The sequence below is a fragment of the Macrobrachium nipponense genome, chromosome 5 (assembly GCF_015104395.2).
Source record: "Macrobrachium nipponense isolate FS-2020 chromosome 5, ASM1510439v2, whole genome shotgun sequence".
In the NCBI taxonomy this organism is placed as follows: domain Eukaryota; kingdom Metazoa; phylum Arthropoda; class Malacostraca; order Decapoda; family Palaemonidae; genus Macrobrachium; species Macrobrachium nipponense.
This window is the reverse complement of record NC_061107.1, coordinates 48,376,335-48,395,733: the sequence shown is the minus strand read 5'-3', so window position 1 is coordinate 48,395,733 and position 19,399 is coordinate 48,376,335. Positions and strand designations below refer to the sequence as shown.

General features: G+C 37.2%; 2 protein-coding genes across 2 annotated transcripts in view; one reads left to right on the top strand and one right to left on the bottom strand.

The window, feature by feature from the left end:
- The window catches only part of LOC135215286 (tudor domain-containing protein 1-like), a 219,273-nt gene that overhangs the window by 71,746 nt on the left and 128,128 nt on the right, over positions 1–19,399 (bottom strand). The gene's annotated exons all lie outside the window — the stretch shown is intronic.
- Positions 507–19,399, top strand: part of LOC135215778 (tudor domain-containing protein 1-like) — a 34,795-nt gene continuing 15,902 nt past the window's right edge. Inside the window, exon 1 of the mRNA XM_064250729.1 lies at positions 507–629. Coding sequence (XP_064106799.1) covers positions 536–629 — 94 coding nt within the window. The 5' untranslated portion in view covers positions 507–535. The remainder of the gene's footprint in view (positions 630–19,399) is intronic.

Below are 19,399 nucleotides of genomic sequence, written 5' to 3'. Positions count from 1 at the left end.
GGACCTATCCTGAATTATTCATGCAGACATTTTGTATAATTCTTTTTACAATATGTGATTCACAGTCTTACAAGTAATGAACAAAATTCTCATTAAACCAATCTAAAAATTTATTAGCATTATCACTTCTGGATATGTTTATTTAGACACATAAAACAGTTGGAAACTGTTTATAGCTAAAATTCAGTAATTCCTTGAAATTCGACAGTCGGCACTCCCCTTAAGAAACTGAGGTTTCTATACACTAAATAGACTTTTCAAGACCTATTATTATTATTGTTATTATTATTATTATTATTGTTGTTGTTGTTGTCGTTGTTGTATTTTTTGCTGTTGTAGAATTAGATTAAATTGAATTTATATGCAAAGGATGATGTTAAGCATTGGTTTTACAAGTACATACTAAGACTAATGTAGAAATGTTATTTCACTAAAAAAAATCCTTAATGCCAGAAAAGTAGGTGACTAACTTAATATTTCATATTTTTAACTTCTTTTTCAGACAGCAGTTGGGCTGTATGAGGATTTGGAGAAAATGTCTGGGTTAATGACACAGTATTGTGAGTCTTATGTCGGTTCCTGTTATGAACCTCGGCAAGGGGAAATGTGTTTGGCAAAGTTTAGTGAAGGTAATTATCTTTTGTATGGTTCTTTTGTGTTACAAAAAAGTTGCTACATACATGATTTGAACTGTATTTAAATTTCCTTTTTTGTTAATTCGGTTTCATTTATTTATTTATTTATTTATTTTTTTTTTTTCAAAATAAATATTTTGAGAAGTTTTTATAAGTTTTAAGCTGTACTTCACCAGTTTTGTGTAAACAGTAGTATATTGGTAGTAGACTGTCCTTTCAGTATCTTAAAATACATTTAGCTAAGGTCAGTAGCACTAAACATAGTGATTTTTTTTTTATGGGTTCACCAAATTTATTTTATTCTGTTTAAATCATGGGATCACATTCGATCTCCATTCCGAGTAAGAAAAAACACTAGCTGATTGAAGGGAATGGAGGAGGTAATTTCAGTAGAATTAGGTCTTGTATTTATTTAACAGAATGCTTTGACAATGTAATTGTTGTATAGAGCACAAATTGGGGTTTTACTTTAGCTGAGTAGCCATTTAGGAAGGGATTAGAGTTTCCAATGAAACAGCTCAAGAAAATGTTCATAACTTGTTGTTGGGCATGTAGTGAGCTTTAATGCACTTTTGAAGAAGGTAAGTATGTAGAAAAGGTATTTGTCTCAAGAGTGAAGGATTCTCACTCAGGTTTAGGATAGAGATGTCCAAGAAATTTGTGTCTTGGGGATACTGCTTGCTTTATCATAAAAGTTCCAGGTGTGCCTTTAAAAAAAAAAAAAAAAGTTATTTATGAATAATTTTTAAGTAGTGAATCCTTTAATCTTGGAGGACATTATTCTTAGAGATGTAAGTTTCTCCACTGTTAGAGAATGGTTGAAGCTTTTAATTTCCCTGATTTAACTGGAAAGTGAACCCCAAAACTTTCCTTGGAATCTAATGACATAAATTGCATTTTTTATCTTCCTTCAATAGGTTTTCATAGTTATTTCTGCTAATTTATTCATTTTGATTGTGGAAGGCAGTGGTAGGAAAAATCAGAATGACTTCGGAAAAGTGCTTTGACATTTGACACCCAAAACTTTGTCTTATCTTAAAAATAAGTAATTAACAAAATATTGTCATTTATTGAGGAAAATGCACATGAACCTCTCAAATGAGAGAGAGGAAGGATAGAAATTGGAGAATAAATGAGATTTAGATCATGGAAATAATTAGGAATATTTTAGGGTAGTGAACGAGTATTCTTGTATTCTATATAAAAAAATATACATGGTCATGGTTCACAAGTAATAGGGTTAAAGGGATAAAAAAATCATTATAGTAACAAGAACTTTATCCCAAAAAATTTTGGCATACTTTGGACTGCAATCAGCCAGCCATCACATAAGGGCTACGGTTACATTATTTGATTGCTCCTTTCAGAAGTTGGATGTTTTCTGGGATATACCTGGAAAAGATATCAACATAGAGTTGTAGTCATAAACAAATCTAGTTTGGTAAATTCTTGAAAAATTATTCACAAATAGCATTGTTTTTAGATGAACAACACCATCATCATACAAAATCCCTATGGATTGTTTATATTATTCTTTTCCATTGACAGCTTTATAGTTCAATAATAGGCATAGTATAGGCTACAAACATTATGAAATATGTTGACTGTGATAAATTTAAGAACTATAATGTTATTAAGTTACTTTGATTACATTACAGCAATAATGCAAGCCCATAAAGGTTTTAAAGCAACTGGGATGTAGAACCTAATGTTCAGAAACGCCTTATTTTAATTTTCAGTTTCTTATTTTTTCTAAATTGAAATTTTTAACATTATGAAATTAATCATTCCTTTATACATACTGTAATGAAGTTATTAAACTTGCCTTGTTGTAGGACACCAGCAATGAGGGCTGATCTAACTTATTGCAAGCTATAGCTTTCTTCCAAAGTTCCTCTTACCATGAGTAATGCTGTAAAGCAAATCCCAGCCTATTTTAACATTGTTCATATGTCAGCAGTGGTATATTTGCAGGAATATAATGTTGTGTAGTCTATTGTGGATTTGTCTTGCATTAATTAGGAGTAGACATTTTCTTTTAATTGGAACAGCATGTTGAGCAGCCTTAATGATCTACTGGTCTTTTGGAACAGAAGTGCATGAGCCATCTACTTCTATGGAATTTTATTTGTTAATTAATTTATTTTTTCACTTTATCCTTTCTACCCACTGATAGACTCAAGGGTGTTATACAATTTTACAGAGAAATGTTATCCTTATGCAAATTAGAAATTGATGATTACAAATATTTTGTTTATTATTATTATTATTATTATTATTATTATTATTAATAATCTATTTAAGGGGGCCGGCCGGCTAATGCCATTTTTTAAGGACAGGACTTTGATATTCATACCACTTAACCCTTAAACGCCGACTGGACGTATTTTACGTCGAGATAAATTGTCTGTCGGGTGCCGACTGGACGTATTTTACGTCGACATACGAAAGTTTTTTTTTAAATTCGCGGAAAAATACTTATAGGCCTACCAGCCTAAAACTTTTGAATCACGCGCCTTGGGGGATGCTGGGAGTTCACGGATCAAGGCCTTGTTTTGTTTTGAAGCGTGACCCAGGTGCGCATGCGCGATATCCCTTCTTCTCGCTCCAGCCAGCATCAGTAGCGCACCATCCGAGAGCGATCTTTCGTGAAAAGCGTGTTTTTCTGGACTTGTGCGAGACTTTGAGCATTTGTATTGCTACAGGACATTCGTCGATATGTCTCAAACGACGTGTGAAACCGTGAAAGGCGCGTTTTACCTGTCGGAAGGGATCGTGTAAGGCGAGTTTTGGACCTGGATGCTGGCGAGGGGCCAAGCACCCAGCATGACCCCGCGCCTCAAGGCCGTTCTGTGCGGCCACGTGTGGCTGAAAGTGTTTCAGGAACACATCGTATGCCTTTGGTTACCCCTAGGAAGCATGTGGGCGTCCTTAGGGGCATTCGTAGGCATTTGGGAGGCCTCCAACCAAGGGACATAGACGAGTATCTTTCGGAGCTTGATCGGGAACATGTCGCAAGTCCTCATTTTGATGGCGGATGGTCATCGAGTGATGAGGACATCAGTCCCAATGAAAGTGAGGATGAATATTTGCCCCCAATGTCCGTTCGAGGCTCACATCCCGAAAGTGAGCTCGAATTCAGTGGGTTCAGTGCTTACGAGGGGGAATCTGAGGAGGAGGGGGAGGGTGGGGATACGGGCTCAAGTTTTATCGCAGAGGACGATACAGAAAGTGAGGGCATAAGTGAGGGTGATGGGCCAACGGAGGGGGGTAGTGTGCATCGTGCCCGCACCCGCGCACGGGCACGTAGAAGGTCGGCTCGTCGCGCCAGCCAAGGTGAAGGTCGGTCGTCGGAGAGTGACGAGGGGTGGACGGAGGACCCCACCCCTCCTAACATGCACCCCTTCACGGCAACCCCTGGGATGACCGTACCAGTACCCCTGACTGTTTTGGGGTTCATCCAGCTTTTCCTGACGCGGGAATGCGTGGAATACCTAGTACACGAGACGGTGGACTACGCTCGGTACTGCCAGTATGAGCTGAGGACGACCTTGTCGTATTACTGGCGGGGTTGCAACCTCATTGACATGGCGCATTTTTTGGGGCTCCACATTTATTTTGGTATGACACCTGCTGTCGACGTCAGGCAATATTGGAGGAGAAATTATTTTTTATGTATGCCGAATGTGCCTGGCGTTATGTCCCGTGATAATTTCCTGGCGTTGGACAGGTACTTCAACCGCCTTCAACCGAAGGGCCCATACCCCGGAATAACAGTGATCGCCTCATTTTAGTGTGTACAGTGTTGGATTATATCCATGAGCGGTGTAGTAATCTCGTGATTCCTGGAAAGAACCTGTCTTTGGATGAGGGGATGATGCCTTACAAAGGACGTCTTAGTATAAAGTGTATAACCCCAAGAAGCCAAAGAAATATGGTGTGAAATTCTTTCTCATTACCGAGGCCAACACTGGATACGTTGTGGTACTTTTTCAGTGTATACCGGGGTCTTCTCCACGCTGCGTGACACTGTATTCAACCTTGTGGGACGTTTCCGTAACCAGGGATATCACCTGTTTATGGATAATTATTATAACTCGGTATCCCTGGCCCAGGAACTGTATGAAGCAGGTGTTCACGTCAGTGGTACCCCTCGGTTGGTGCGTGGGGCCCCGAATGTCCTCAAGAGGTTCGCTAGTCATCCGCAACACCTGGCAAGAGGAGAGACAGAGTGGCGGCGGAAGGGCGCTGTCTTCGTCATCTGTTGGAAGGGTGTCCGACTCGTCCCCATGATTACGACAAGTCATGAACCCATCCAAGAAGAGATCGTACAGCGGAAGAAGACACGTCGACAGGGCCGAGTTGTGTTTGAGGAGTTTCGTACCGAGCGGACCTACTGTCATTGGGCACTACAACAGACACATGGGAGGAGTTGATCTCTTTGATCAGCTCATCCAGTACTATCCCTTGCCAGGAGAACCAGAAGGTGGACACAGAAGCTCCTCAAATACATCCTTCAGTTGGCCCTCCAAAATGCCTACATACTGTACTGTGGGTACCGCAGTGACAATCTTCCGAGGTTGACCCACATACAGTTCCTAGAGGTAGCCGGGAATGCCCTCATCAACTTCGATCCCGATGAGTGGCCTTCCATAACTGACCCCCTGCCCCGAGCTGCAGATCTGCCCCTAGAGGAAAGGGCAGATAGGAGGGCCAACTTCGCTCGACCTGCCGCCGCCCCTGCTGCCGCCGCCCCTGCTGCCGCCGCCCCTGCTGCCGCCGCCCCTGCTGCCGCCGCCCCTGCTGCCGCCGCCCCTGCTGACGACGCCCCTCTTGCTGCCGGCCCCGCCATCACCGCTTCTCGTCGGGTAGTGGACCCTGCGTGTCGGCTGCAGCCAGGGGAACACATACTGGAGGCCTTAGAAGGGCGAAGGCAGAAACGGTGCCGGGTGTGCCATATGAATGGCAGAAGGAGAGACACCCCCCGGTTCTTCTGTCGTCTCTGCAAAGTTGCTCTTTGCAGGATAGGGAGTGTGACCGAAAGTACCACACTAAGGTCATGTATTGGAGTGTGCCCCCTAAACCGACAGCGGAGGGCGCACGGGGCCGCCGGGTCCATTAGCAGTAAGGGCGCGCGTCTCCCTCCTCCACCTGTACCTCATCATGTCGAGTGGAAAAAATGCAAGACTCTTCAATGGAGGAGGGGAGAAAACAAGAACTAGGACGAAGAGTCAGGATTACGAGTGAGTATTCTGCATTTATTTTATATTTAGTTTTTAATTTTATTTATTACAATTTTTATATATCTGAATGTGTGTATGATAAAATAATAATAAGACATTTCATTGTATGCGAAAAGAGAAGTGTCACCTGCATTCCTTTTATTTATGTATTGGTACCAGAATCGAAGAATGTAATATATATTTTTACGTAAAAAAAAAAAATTTTATATATATATATATATATATAGATATATATATATATTATAAAATTTTTTTTGTTTTTTTTGGGGTAAGCAAATTACTTACAGTCTAGTAATATTCAATCATTTACCTTCACTTTAAAACAAATTGCAAGTCTCTAGAACAATATCTCGATTTATGGTGAATATTTGTTTTGAAAAAAATATTTTTATTCCCTCCGCGCACCGATTCTCGGCCGAAAATCTCCGAAACGCGTAGGTCACATTCTCCTAATATTTGTGCCTTTTCATATTACGCTTATTTTAGAGTTTTATATATGGAAATGTGCGCAAAAACATGCACAATATAACAAAAAATATTGGAAGGTTGTAGCATTTCTCATTTTTGAAATATTTGCATATAAAGTACGATAAGTACGAAAAAAACTACGATCGGTCAACTTTGACTCAACCGAAAAGGTCAAAAAACGCATTTATAACATAGAAATCTTACAGTCTAGTAATATTCAATCATTTATCTTCAATTTAAAACATATTGCAAGTCTCTAGAACAATATCTCAATTTATGGTGAATTTTTGAAAAAAATATTTTTTTCCCCTCCGCGCGACGATTCTCGGCCGAAAATCTCCGAAACGCGTAGGTCACATCCTCCTAATATTAGAGCCTTTTCATATTACGCTTTTTTTAAAGGTTTATATATGGAATGTGCGCAAAAACATGCACAATATAACTAAAAATATTGGAAGGTTTGTAGCATTTCTCATTTTTGAAATATTTGCATATAAAGTACGATAAGTACGAAAAAAACTACGATCGGTCAACTTTGACTCAACCGAAAAGGTCAAAAAACGCATTTATAACATAAAAATCTTACAGTCTAGTAATATTCAATCATTTATCTTCATTTTAAAACAAATTGCAAGTCTCTAGAACAATATCTTGATTTATGGTGAATTTTTGAAAAAAATATTTTTTTCCCCTCTGCGCGCCGATTCTCGGCCGAAAATCTCCGAAACGCGTAGGTCACATTCTCCTAATATTTGAGCCTTTTCATATTACGCTTTTTTTTAAAGGTTTATATATGGAAATGTGTGCAAAAACATGCACAATATAACAAAAAATATTGGAAGGTTGTAGCATTTTTTATTTTTGAAATATTTGCATATAAGTACGAAAAAAACTACGATCGGTCAACTTTGACTCAACCGAAAGGTCAAAAAACGCATTTATAACATAAAAATCTTACAGTCTAGTAATATTCAATCATTTATCTTCAATTTAAAACATATTGCAAGTCTCTAGAACAATATCTCTATTTATGGTGAATATTTGAAAAAAATATTTTTATTCCGTCCGCGCGCCGATTCTCGGCCGAAAATCTCCGAAACGCGTAGGTCACATTCTCCTAATATTTGAGCCTTTTCATTATTACGCTTTTTTTTTAGAGGTTTATATATGGAAATGTGCGCAAAAACGTGCACAATATAACAAAAAATATTTGAAGTTGTATCATTTATCATTTTTGAAATATTTGCATATAAAGTACGATAAGTACGAAAAAAAAAAACTACAATCGGTCTAATTTGACTCAACCGAATGGTCAAAAAACGCATTTGATAAAAAACATAAAAATCTTACAGTCTAGTAATATTCAATCATTTATCTTCAATTTAAAAAAACATATTGCAAGAGTCTAGAACAATATCTCGATTTATGGTGAATATTTGCAAAAATATTTTTATTCCATCCGCGCGCCGATTCTCGGAAACCGAAAATCTCGGAAACGCGTAGGTCACATTCTCCTAATATTTGAGCCTTTTCATATTACGCTTTTTAGAGTATATATGAAAATGTGCGCAAAAACATGCACAATATAAAAAAAAATTATTGGAAGGTTGTAGCATTTCTCATTTTTTTTTTTATATTTGCATATAAAAAAAAATTTTAAAACAAAAATTCGACATTTGGTCAAATTTACTTCGTTCGAAATGGTCGAAAACTGCATTTGTAAGCTAAAACTCTTACAGTATCATAATATTCAATCATTTTCCTTCATTTTGAAACAAATTGCAAGTCTCTATAACAATATTTCGATTTATGGTGAATTTTAAAAAAAATTATTTTTTTACATCCGCGCGCTACGAATTCATGCATCATTTTGTGATAATATTTTCTCTGTGTTGCTTTTATCGTTTTACAATGTGTTATATATCAAAATGATCGAAATTTAGTGCACATTACAACGAAAAAAAAGTAACTTGTTACCTCTAACCGTTTGGCGCACAGCGCGATTTGAATACCATTATATATGAAATTTTTGTTTTTGCGCTATCAATATATCGCATTATTTATATATGATAATGAATAATTTTTTTCATTTCTGATGGTTGCATACTAAACTTCAAGCAATGACAAAAAAAGGAGCCAAAAATGAACTCTTAATCTTGAAAACTAAGCACGCTGTGATTTTTTGAAAAAAATATTTTTTCCGCTTACGCGCTCACTCTCAAACCCCTCCGGCACATGGGAGTCATTTTTTTATTTACCGCTTCGGCGTTTAAGGGTTAATAAGGTGACTTGGGACATTTCCAAACCGCATATGATTTTCGCCTCTGACCTTCGGTTTTGTGACGCCAGGGCGATTTATCCTGAAAATAACCATTTTTCAAATTCTATCTCCTCCTTTGATATTTAATATTAAGACCTGGGATTACTACCATATATAGACCTGATGTAGACTTCCAATCGAATGGGGAGTTTTTTTTTTTTTTTTTTTTTTTTTTTTTTTGCTAGATTTGAATTTTTCAATATGGTAAAAAAAAATAAACCCTTTAAATCAGGAGAAAAAAATTTATAAAAAAAAGACAAAACAAAAATTGGAAAAAAGGACTCTATTTGATTGTTCTATAATGTCTTTCTGAGTTATATACCAAATTCCAATGTTATAGCTTTAAAACGAAGTGAGAAGATAGATTTTGAAGGTCAATAAGTATAGTTTTGAGATACGGGCGTTCAAAGTTTTCCTTCGTATTTCTATAAAGACAATATTAATAAATAATGATTATTATGAATGTATATTTCTTTTTTGTGTATTGATAAACCAAAACTATTTTATTTATCATAATTTAATAATAAATGATGATCTCTTTGCTCATATACCGTAGCCTGGGGCACTGCTTGAGGCAAGATGGGGCACTCCTTCCTACGCAATTCTCTTTCTCCCTTTCACTAACTCGGCTTATTAAAGCGAATTTTCTTCTTCTGTGTGTTAACGAGATGTTTTCCTTGTATTTTCCTCTTTGGCATGATGAATTCTTGCCGAAACAAAGATAAACAAATGTAAATGCAAGAGAATGTCAGAGGTGAAACTCGAAGGTGTACTCTCTTTTTACAAAGACAATTTAATAAATCATGATTATTATGAATTTCATATTCCATTTTGGGTATTAAAAAACCAAAACTTTGTTATTTATCATAAATGAAGATCTCTTTGCTCAAAGATCGTAGCCTTGGGCACAGTGTGACGTGTGCTGTCAGGCAAGACGGGGGCGTTACTACGCAACCCTCCCCTCTCACTAACTACGCTATATTATGATATTCTGTAATAATACTTGAGCAATTTTTCTTCGCCTGTATGTTAGCGAGATGTTTTCCTTGTCTTTTCCTCATTGGCATGATGAAATTCTTGCTGAAACATAGATAAACATACATCAAAGGAAGCGAATGTCAGAAGTGAAATCGAACGAGTAAACTACTTGAAGTTTGTGATCGCACTAAATCATGACTGGACTTGGTAGCTGAGCTGAAGTCTCCCTTCTCAACTCGGGGAATGTCTACAGATGCCATTTCTCCCAATTTCTTTGACAATAATTATCAAAAAGAAATATTGCATTTTCTTGTACGGATGAGTGTTTAGGCCAATTGAGTTACATTAACTAATTACCCTGTAACTACGAAAGTAAGAGGAATTTTGACGAAATATTTCGTATACGTATTCTCAATTGCCATATGAAGCTCCATGAATTTTTCCATGACTGCAGTTTTTCGCCCCTATACCACCATATATAGGGGTTCCGGCCTGCCCCGTTTAATCAGATACCACTTGAGTTCATTTATTTACTCCTAACAGCCCTTATTAAAAATCAAGTTTAAATTATTTGTTTTAAATTACAGCCTTATTAAAAATCAAGTTTAGGTTTTTTACTTTGAAATACTGCTTTCTTTTGCCGATTTGTTTCCAAAACTTAACATTTGTTGTCATTTATATCTTGAGCATTTATACTAAGAATACTTACTCTGCATTCTATGCTTACAATTACCTCCCCACTTTATGAACATTCAGAGATATGAACTGATAGGGTTGCAAGTTAAAATAGTTTTCAGAGCACTCCCTTTTGCCACCCATAAGTTCAAATTTTGCTTTGCATGCATATTTACTATTGTATATTTCCTTGTACCACTTCACTTTCCAAAACCTAATTTGTAATTATACAACTTCCCCAGTAATTATTTAGCTAGAGTTTCACTTGCCGGCAGTCAAAATCCCGAAATTCGCAGGTGGCGCTAATTTTCTATTTGTTTTGGTTAAGTAGCAGAACCCCACCCACTTTTGGGGCAATAGAGAGGAACAACACAGCAAAGAGCTCAGTTTGTTTCTGCTGGGTGATGGCTATGGTTGTTGGTTGCAGTTATTCCTGAAAAATATTTTTGGACTTTCTTTTTGTAACTGCAATTGGTGAAGTGCTCGGTTCTTGTATTAGCTGTCTTGGCAAATCATTTAGACAGCGTTAGGTTCTTTGATAAGAACTAATTTTTTGGTTTTACGTTCTTGTTTTTTCCTTGGTGACCATCAGGTCTTGGTGTTTTTGAACGATGTTGGACACAGGTTCTGCTAGCTTTAGGTATTGCATTAGAGGTTGCAAGACTAGGCTAACCAAGGAATCGTATGATAATCACACTTTGTGTGCCCGCATTCGTGGTATTTGTCTATGAGAATTATCCACAAATTCCTGGTTTTTTTTATCAATTTCATCATAAAATGCACTTTTTGTGATAAAACTATTAAAAAACAAAGCATGAAAATTTTTAGTGGTTTTTCTTGAGTTTTAACTAACAAAATAGGCTGTTTTTAGCATTTTTATAGGGGTTCCAAACATTCGTGGGTTCTAACTATTCACAGGGGGGTCTGGTACTCATCCCCCGCGAATACGGGGGGACCACTGTATGTTCATTTGATAGTAAATGTAATGACTGTTTTGTTTGGGATGAAAGGAAGTGGAAGAGTTTGGAATCTCATCTAAAGAAATTAGAGACAGGAAGAGAAAAGCTTTGATTAGGGCTAATTCAAAATCAGCTAGCTGGGATTTTTCTCAATTGAAGTTAGAACTGAGCATTCCTGTTATATCTTTATAGCTCCCGCTCCTACTTTTCTTGCTGTTCCACCTTCTTGGTTTGCAGGCTCCTGCACTTCTGATCCCAACCCCATCACCTGTCATGAAGGAAAGATTAATAAGCATTTTGTTCTGTTAGCACAGACTATGGAGGAGCTTGGTTTGTCTGTGAAAGTCCTAATGGACAAGGCAAAAAGTGATAGTGTTGTGTCAATGGTTTTGTCTTCCTCAGCTAAGAAGACTTGTAAAGAGATAGATGCTTGGTTTGCTGAAAAGAGGGAACAAGGCAAGACCTCGTTTTTTGTTTTACGGCTTCTTGAATCTCTAGATGAGATACTTGTCGTATGCTATGAAAGAGGCTCCTTCCTTGCGTGTTTGCGCCTCTTCACAGGGAGATTTTTCTGGTCTTGTAGATGCAGCCAGATTCTTGGCTTTTTCTTCGGCGAAGATTTTGTATCCTGTCTCGGAGTTAGCACATGTTCTGGAAGGCATTTTCAAGGTATTTGAAGTTACCAACTCTCTCGATTGGTCCGCTGGCGCTCTGGCCTGCAAGATTAGGTCTTGCCCCTTCACTTTTGGAGAACCTCCTGGTCGATTGGATGGGAGTTCTTTTTGTGTATTAATAACAGGATTAGGGACGGTTCCCATGACGTGGCCTCTCTCTACACAATGGGAACGCTCAAGAAGAGGGAGCTCTGGTGTTCCTACACTCGAAGGGCATTACTTCCTCGCAGAGAGATCAGCTCTATTATTTTCACCCTTAGATAAGAGACACTTGTTTCCTGAAGACACAGTTTTAGGAATTGCTTCAGATCTGGAGAAGAAATGTATGCAGAATCTCCTTGCCCTCTTCTTCCAAAAGACCAAGAAATCCTCCAGCGATGGTTTCGAGCCAACCTCTTCCTTCAGAGGCCAGTCCTTTTGGGCCAGACAGAAATCCCTCGCAAGATCAAGAGGAAGTATGAGGTTCTTTTCTAAATCTGTCAAGAAAATGTCATTCTCCGCACGAGTATAGGAGCCAGACTAATCATTTTTTGGGAAGGTTGGCAGAGAAAAGGGGCAGAACCTTGGATTGTCAAGGTTCTGAAGGAAGGTTACATTATCCCCTTCCTCAGGAAGCCTCCCTTAGTCAGCATGCCAGTCATCTTAATGGCTTATGCAAGAGGATCAGGGAGGTTTTTGGTTCTAGAGGATGAAGTAACTTCTCTTGTTAGAAAGGGAGAGGTAGAACTCCTTCAAGATCGTTACTCTCCTGGGTACTACAATCATCTCTTTGTAGTCCCTAAGTCATCGGGGGGGGCTGAAGGCCCATCCTGGATGTCAGCATCCTGAATTACTTCGTCATAAAGGCAAAGTTCAAGATGGAAACAAACCAAACAGTCCTGTAGTCCATTCGCTCTTGAAATAGGTGTTATGGATCGTGATCCAATCAGGTTCTTCAGTACAGTACATTAAGAAAAAAGGATTCAACACCAACAATTAAAACACAGGATACGAATATAGAAGAAACTCAAACAGAACACGAGTTTTATTTACAAGTCTATTCACAAAGGTAAATGCAGGATGATTTCTCCAATTTACATAAAATTCAATCTGATTATATTTGAAAAGGGGGGAACAGTACAGTAATAAAATACTTGCTCGGCAGTTTTACAGCTGTTAGCTTCACAAGGGGACAGTATAAACTTCAGCTGGGCTTCTTGTTATCTTTGTACGCCAGGAAGGAATGACTTAGTCTTGAAACTTGAAGGAAGGGTTACTTCTCAAAACCAACAGGACGTTTCTTTTCTGAAAGGGTATACTCGTTATTGGGATCTCTCTCTCTCTCTCTCTCATCTCTCTCTTCTCTCTCTCTCTCTCTCTCTCTCTCTCGTCTCTCTCTCTCTCTCTTCTCTCTCCTCCTCTCCTCTCCTCTCTCTCTCTCCTCTTCTCTCTGACTACAAACTCTAATTTCTTGTTTCCGTTCCCACTTTCTCTCGTGCTTCCTCTTTCTCACTTATCCTTCATCTCTTCCTTCTTCACTTATCTCTGTTCCTTTTCTTATCCTTTGTCCCTTCCTTCTTCTCTTCTCTGATGATCTGATCCTCTATACTTCCTCAGAGTCCTATATAATATATATATTATATATAATATATATATATATATATATATATATATATATATATAGATATATAATATAATATATTATATATATAATATATATATATCAGGCAGTCCCCCGGGTCTTACGACGGGGGTTCCGTTCTTGAGACGTGTCGTAAGCCGAAAATCGTCGTAAGCCGGAACGACGCTTGGAAATATGTCTTAAACTAATAAAAAGTTATAAAAACCTTACTTGTAATCCTTTGGTTACACTACATGTTGTTTCCTGTAGTTTTATGTACAACCTGGAGTTATTTTCATAAAAGAATGCTGGTTCTTGAAGGTAAAAACTATTGTAATCCTCTGGTGACACTACATTCTTGAAGTTTTATGTACAACCTGGAGTGATTTTGCAAAATCTTGAGGGCTACAAGAACAGCTGATTACTATTTACGTATCATATAGACTAATTAAAGTAAATGTATCTTTAAATAGGCTTATTTATTAGTATCAACAAAACATTTCCTGCCATGAGTCAGAGGCCGTTTAATGAAACGAAAAACACTTCCCTGTCCTATCTGTTCAGAAAATAAACGTTACGTCAATCCCCGAGACCATTGTTGCCAAAACGTCTCTCTCTCTCTCTCTCTCTCTCTCTCTCTCTCTCTCGTCTCTCTCTCTCTCTCTCTCTCTCTCTCTCTCTCTCTGATCAAATTACATTGGAAACTTGACATACGATTGCCCTAATATACGAATGTTTTGAGATATAACAGAAAATTTGCGAAAATACAAGCTTTGATATACAACGAAATATTTGAGATACGATTTTGCGATGAGTGTTAGTTGTATAGGCGACCGATAAATGGCGTTCAGTCTGTTTGTTTGTTGTTGGTTTTGCATGTTAACACGTCGTTGTTTAGTTCGTTGTATTTGCGCCTATTTTTCGTGTTATTTTGTCTATTTTATTATTAACCATGGGTCTCAAAGCTAAAGACAAAGCAGGTGATAAGAAAAAACCCAAGAAAATTATTTGATGGAAGCAAAACATGAAATTATAGCAAAGCATGAACGTGGCGTTCGTATCGTCGATTTGGCAAACGAGTATGGTCGAAATCCTTCTACAATATCCACGATCATCAAGCAGAAGGAAGCTATAAAAACCCCCGAGACCATTGTTGCCAAAGCGTCTCTCTCTCTCTCTCTCTCTCTGATCAAATTACGTACTGGATAATGTCTCTCTTTGGATACTTCGATTTTGCCAAATATTGAGGGCTACAAGAACAGTTTTGATTACTATTTACGTATCATATAGACTAATTAAAGTAAACGTATCTTTAAATAGGCTTTTATTATTAGTATCACAAAACATTTACTGGCATGAGTCAGAGGCCGTTTAACGAAACGAACACTTCTCTGTCCTTAACTCGGAGCATCGGAAGACGCCCCTCTCTCTCTCTCTCTCTCTCTCTGATCAAATTACTGGATAATGTCTCTGGATACTTGGAATTTGCGTTGTAATCTAACCAGAAACTTCGTTTTGTTATTATTACTGGAAACAAGCAATGATTTTTTCATTATTTGCCGCTTCTTTGGACTGTTATATGTAAACTAGTATGGTATTCATTCGCTCGGAAAACTAGTTCCGCATATGAGGCGTCACTAAAAAACATAGAAAAATACAACATAAAAAGTGTCGAAAATCATCATAATCTCAAAATTTTTGATGTAATCTAACCAGAAACTTATTTTTTATTAATATACTGTGGCTAAACTATAAAGGATTTTTATCATCTATGCAGTTTTTTTTTAAAAGCGTCGTTAACTCGGAGCGTCGGAAGAACGCCTCTCTCTCTCTCTCTCTGATCAAATTACTGGATAATGTCTCTCTTTGGATACTTGGAATTTGCGTTGTAATCTAACCAGAAACTTCGTTTTGTTATTATTACTGGAAACAAGCAATGATTTTTTCATTATTTGCGCTTTTGGACTGTTATATGTAAACTAGTATGTACTTCATTTTTCGCTCGGAAAACTAGTTCCGCATATGAGGCGTCACTAAAAAACAAAAAACATAGAAAAATACAACATAAAAAGTGTCGAAAATCATCATAATCTCAAAATTTTTGTTGTAATCTAACCAGAAACTTATTTTTATTAATATACTGTGCTAAACTATAAAGGATTTTTATCATAGTATGCGTTTTTTTAAAAGCGTCGTTAACTCGGAGCGTCGGAAGCGTCGGAAGCGTCAGCGTCGTAACTCGGAACAAGCGTCGTAACCCAGGACGGATTTTTCCATTGAATATTTAAGAAAAAGCGTCGTAACCTCGGAACGTCGTAAGCCGGAACCGTCGTAACCCGGGGACGCCTGTATATATATATAATAGTACGTCAATCTTGGAACTAGCCTGAAAGGGGTTAACCACCTAACGTTTCCATCCCAAGAACTTTTCAGAAGACTCTGGACGAAATGCTACATGTCCAAAGCGTCCTGTTGGTAACGATGACCATGTGCAGGAGTTCCGCAAAACAACAGAGTATTCTCGAACATCATGAGAACAGACACCCTAAGCACGTTCCAGTAATACTTCCCTGCTGCAGATCTACTCAAAAAAGATATATTTTCCTTTTCTTTGATATGTTTCTTTGCTATAAAGTGATTACCATGACATGTTCCCCTAAAAGAAAAAAATAAATCAACTGATTGTATTTTATTTTTTTTCAAAGTGAAACAAGAGTCAAACAACAGAGGAACAACACTGCATAAAGCTGTAACTCAGCCAAACAAGCTCACTTCTCAATTCATTCATCCAACCGTGCTAAAATAGAAAATGGTCATCAGACTAACTCATTCCGAAAAATCTCTTTAGAGGCTATCAGCTATAACATTATCTTTTCAGGTTATAGTCCTGTCACTCTAAACTCCAATGCATTAGATGTTTATTCTTATTCTTAAACCTCTCCAAATAAACTAACGAATTATGATCAGTATACACATAAATCTCAAAGTGTTGTAAGACTGTAACTAAACTAAACAGTTACCTTTCAACAGTTGAATAATTCTGCTGCGTTTTATTCAGTTTCTTTGAATAATAGGCAACTGGACGTTTCATTCCTTTCACTTCTTGCAACAAAATCCCTTCTACGCCAATATCACTGGCATCGATCTATAAATAAAATTCCTTATCAAAATCAGGTAACAATAGAACTGACTCGTGAATCATTATAGCCTTTAACTTGTGGAAAGCTTCTACTTGTGTTATCAGATACAAAACTGCGCCCTTTCCTAAACAGATTAGTGATGTAGTCCTCTCTACCTTCTTCAAGCATTAAATTTTATTTTAATATTTCCTAAGGACCTTTAGCCGAGGGACCGAAAACCAGCTCGAAAGGGCTAAATTAGGTGGTGTCATTCGGTGCCAACTGTAAAGCTAACAAAACAAAAAGTAGCTTTTCTTCCCTGTCATGTTCAAAGTTAGTACACAATTTTCGTAAACAACTCTTAACTTTTGATGAGACTGCTCCACAATGCCTTGTGATTCGGGGTGATAAGGTGTGGAAGGTAAAAGTTTAATTACCTAACTTGTTCATTCTATCCCTAAAATATTTGGATACAAAATTACTTTGTATAATACGAGGCAGACCAAACTTAGAAAAATAATTCAACAAGTGTTTAACTACGGTCCTTGCGTTACAGTTTCTTAAGGAAATTGCCTCTGGATAGCAAGTTAGTCTATCAATGATTGTTAATAGATATATATTCCCTCCCGTACTTCTAGGCAACGGTCCAACGATATCAATAACAACATTCTCAAAACGTTCGCCTGCTGAAGGAATATTACACAACGGAGCGCTGGGAATTACTTGATCAGTTTTCCAGCAAGTTGGCAATCATGACAACTTGAAACATATCTCTCTTCACATCACTTCTCATTTTAGGCCAAAAGTACACCATACTAATGCACTTGAAAGTTTTATTTACTCCCAAATGTCCTTATCATCATGCGCCAACTTCAAAAGTAATTCACGAAGCTTCCTAGGGAACCATTAATTGTTCGATTAATCTCCTCTTTGCTACCTGACTTAGGACGAACATAACACACAACTTCGTCTTTTAAACAAAATGTTTCCTTACACATTATCGAGATCATCATCCTGCTCACATTAAAAAATTCGGGGTAGTGTCTCATCCTCTCTGAAACTTGACTAACTCATCCTTATTCAAAAGGTTTGTGCCTAATTCAACAAAGGACAAATAACCCGTGTTCGGAAATCCACCTAACATGACTTTTTCTTCCATATTGATTTCTGCCCTGTTTGGCACACACTCCTAATTAGGGAGACAGCAGCTCTGGTGTCCCGAAGCAAGACTATTTCTCTTGAGTCCCCTCCTCCAAGAGAGGAAACTACACCTTCTGACAGAAATTCCTCACAAAATTTCCTATTTTCTTTCAGCACATCATTTCTACTTGACGAAAGGTTAACCCTTTAACGCCGAAGGGGTATAATAAAAATTGTCTCCCGTATGCCGGCGGGGTCTGGGAGTGAGCGCCGAAGCGGAAAAAACACTTTTATTTTTTTTCAAAAAATCACAACCCGCGCTTAGTTTTCAAGAGTAAGAGTTCATTTTTGGCTCCTTTTTTGTCATTGCCTGAAGTTTAGTATGCAACCATCAGAAATGAAAAAAAATGTCATTATCATATATAAATAATGCGATATATGATAGCGCGAAAACAAAATTTCATATATAATTGTATTCAAATTGCGCTGTGAGCAAAACTGTTAAAGCTAACGAGTTAATTTTTTTTCGTTGTATTGTACACTAAATGCAATCATTTTGGTATATAACACATTGTAAAACGATCAAAGCAACACAGAGAAAATATTATCATAAAATGATGCATGAATTTGTAATGCGCGGACGTAAAAAAATGTTTTTTTCAAAAATTCACCATAAATCTAAATATTTGTTCTAGAGACTTCCAATTTGTTTCAAAATGAAGATAAAATGATTGAATATTGCTATACTGTAAGAGTTTTAGCTTACAATTGCAGTTTTAGACCATTTCGGACGAGTTGAAGTTGACCGAATGTCGAATTTTTATATATAAATATATTTTTTATATGCAAATATTTCGAAAATATTACGAGAATGCGACGTACGCATTTCGGAGAATCCGCGTGCGGAGGGAAGGAAAAAGTTTTTTTTCAAAAGTTCACCATAAATCTAAATATTATGCTAGAGACTTCAAATTTGTTTCAAAAGGAAGATAAATGACTGAATATTACTAGACTGTAAGAGTTTTAGCTTACAATTGTGTTTTTTGACCATTTCGGTAGGGTCAAAGTTGACCGAATGTGATTTTTTTTATATTTATCGTGATTTATATGTAAATATTTTGAAAATGAGAAAAGCTACAACCTTCAATTATTTTTTGTTTATTCTTCATGTAATTGCACACATTTTCATATATAAAATTCTATGAAACGCCTTATATGAAACGGAGCAAATGTTACGAGAATGCGACGTACACATAACGGAGATTTGCAGCGGAAAATCCTCGTGCGGAGGGAAGGAAAAAGTTTTTTTTCAAAAATTCACCATAAATCGAAATATTGTGCTAGAGACTTCGAATTTGTTTCAAAATGAAGATAAATGACTGAATATTACTAGACTGTAAGGGTTTTGGCTTACAATTGCATTTTTCGACCAATTCGGTAGAGTCAAAGTTGACCAAGCATGTGGTTTTTTTTTTATTTATCGTGATTTATATGCAAATATTTCAAAAATGAGAAAAGCTACAACCTTTAGTTATTTTTGTACATGCAACTTCCCCCCGCAGATATATACTTAGCTATAGTCTCTGAG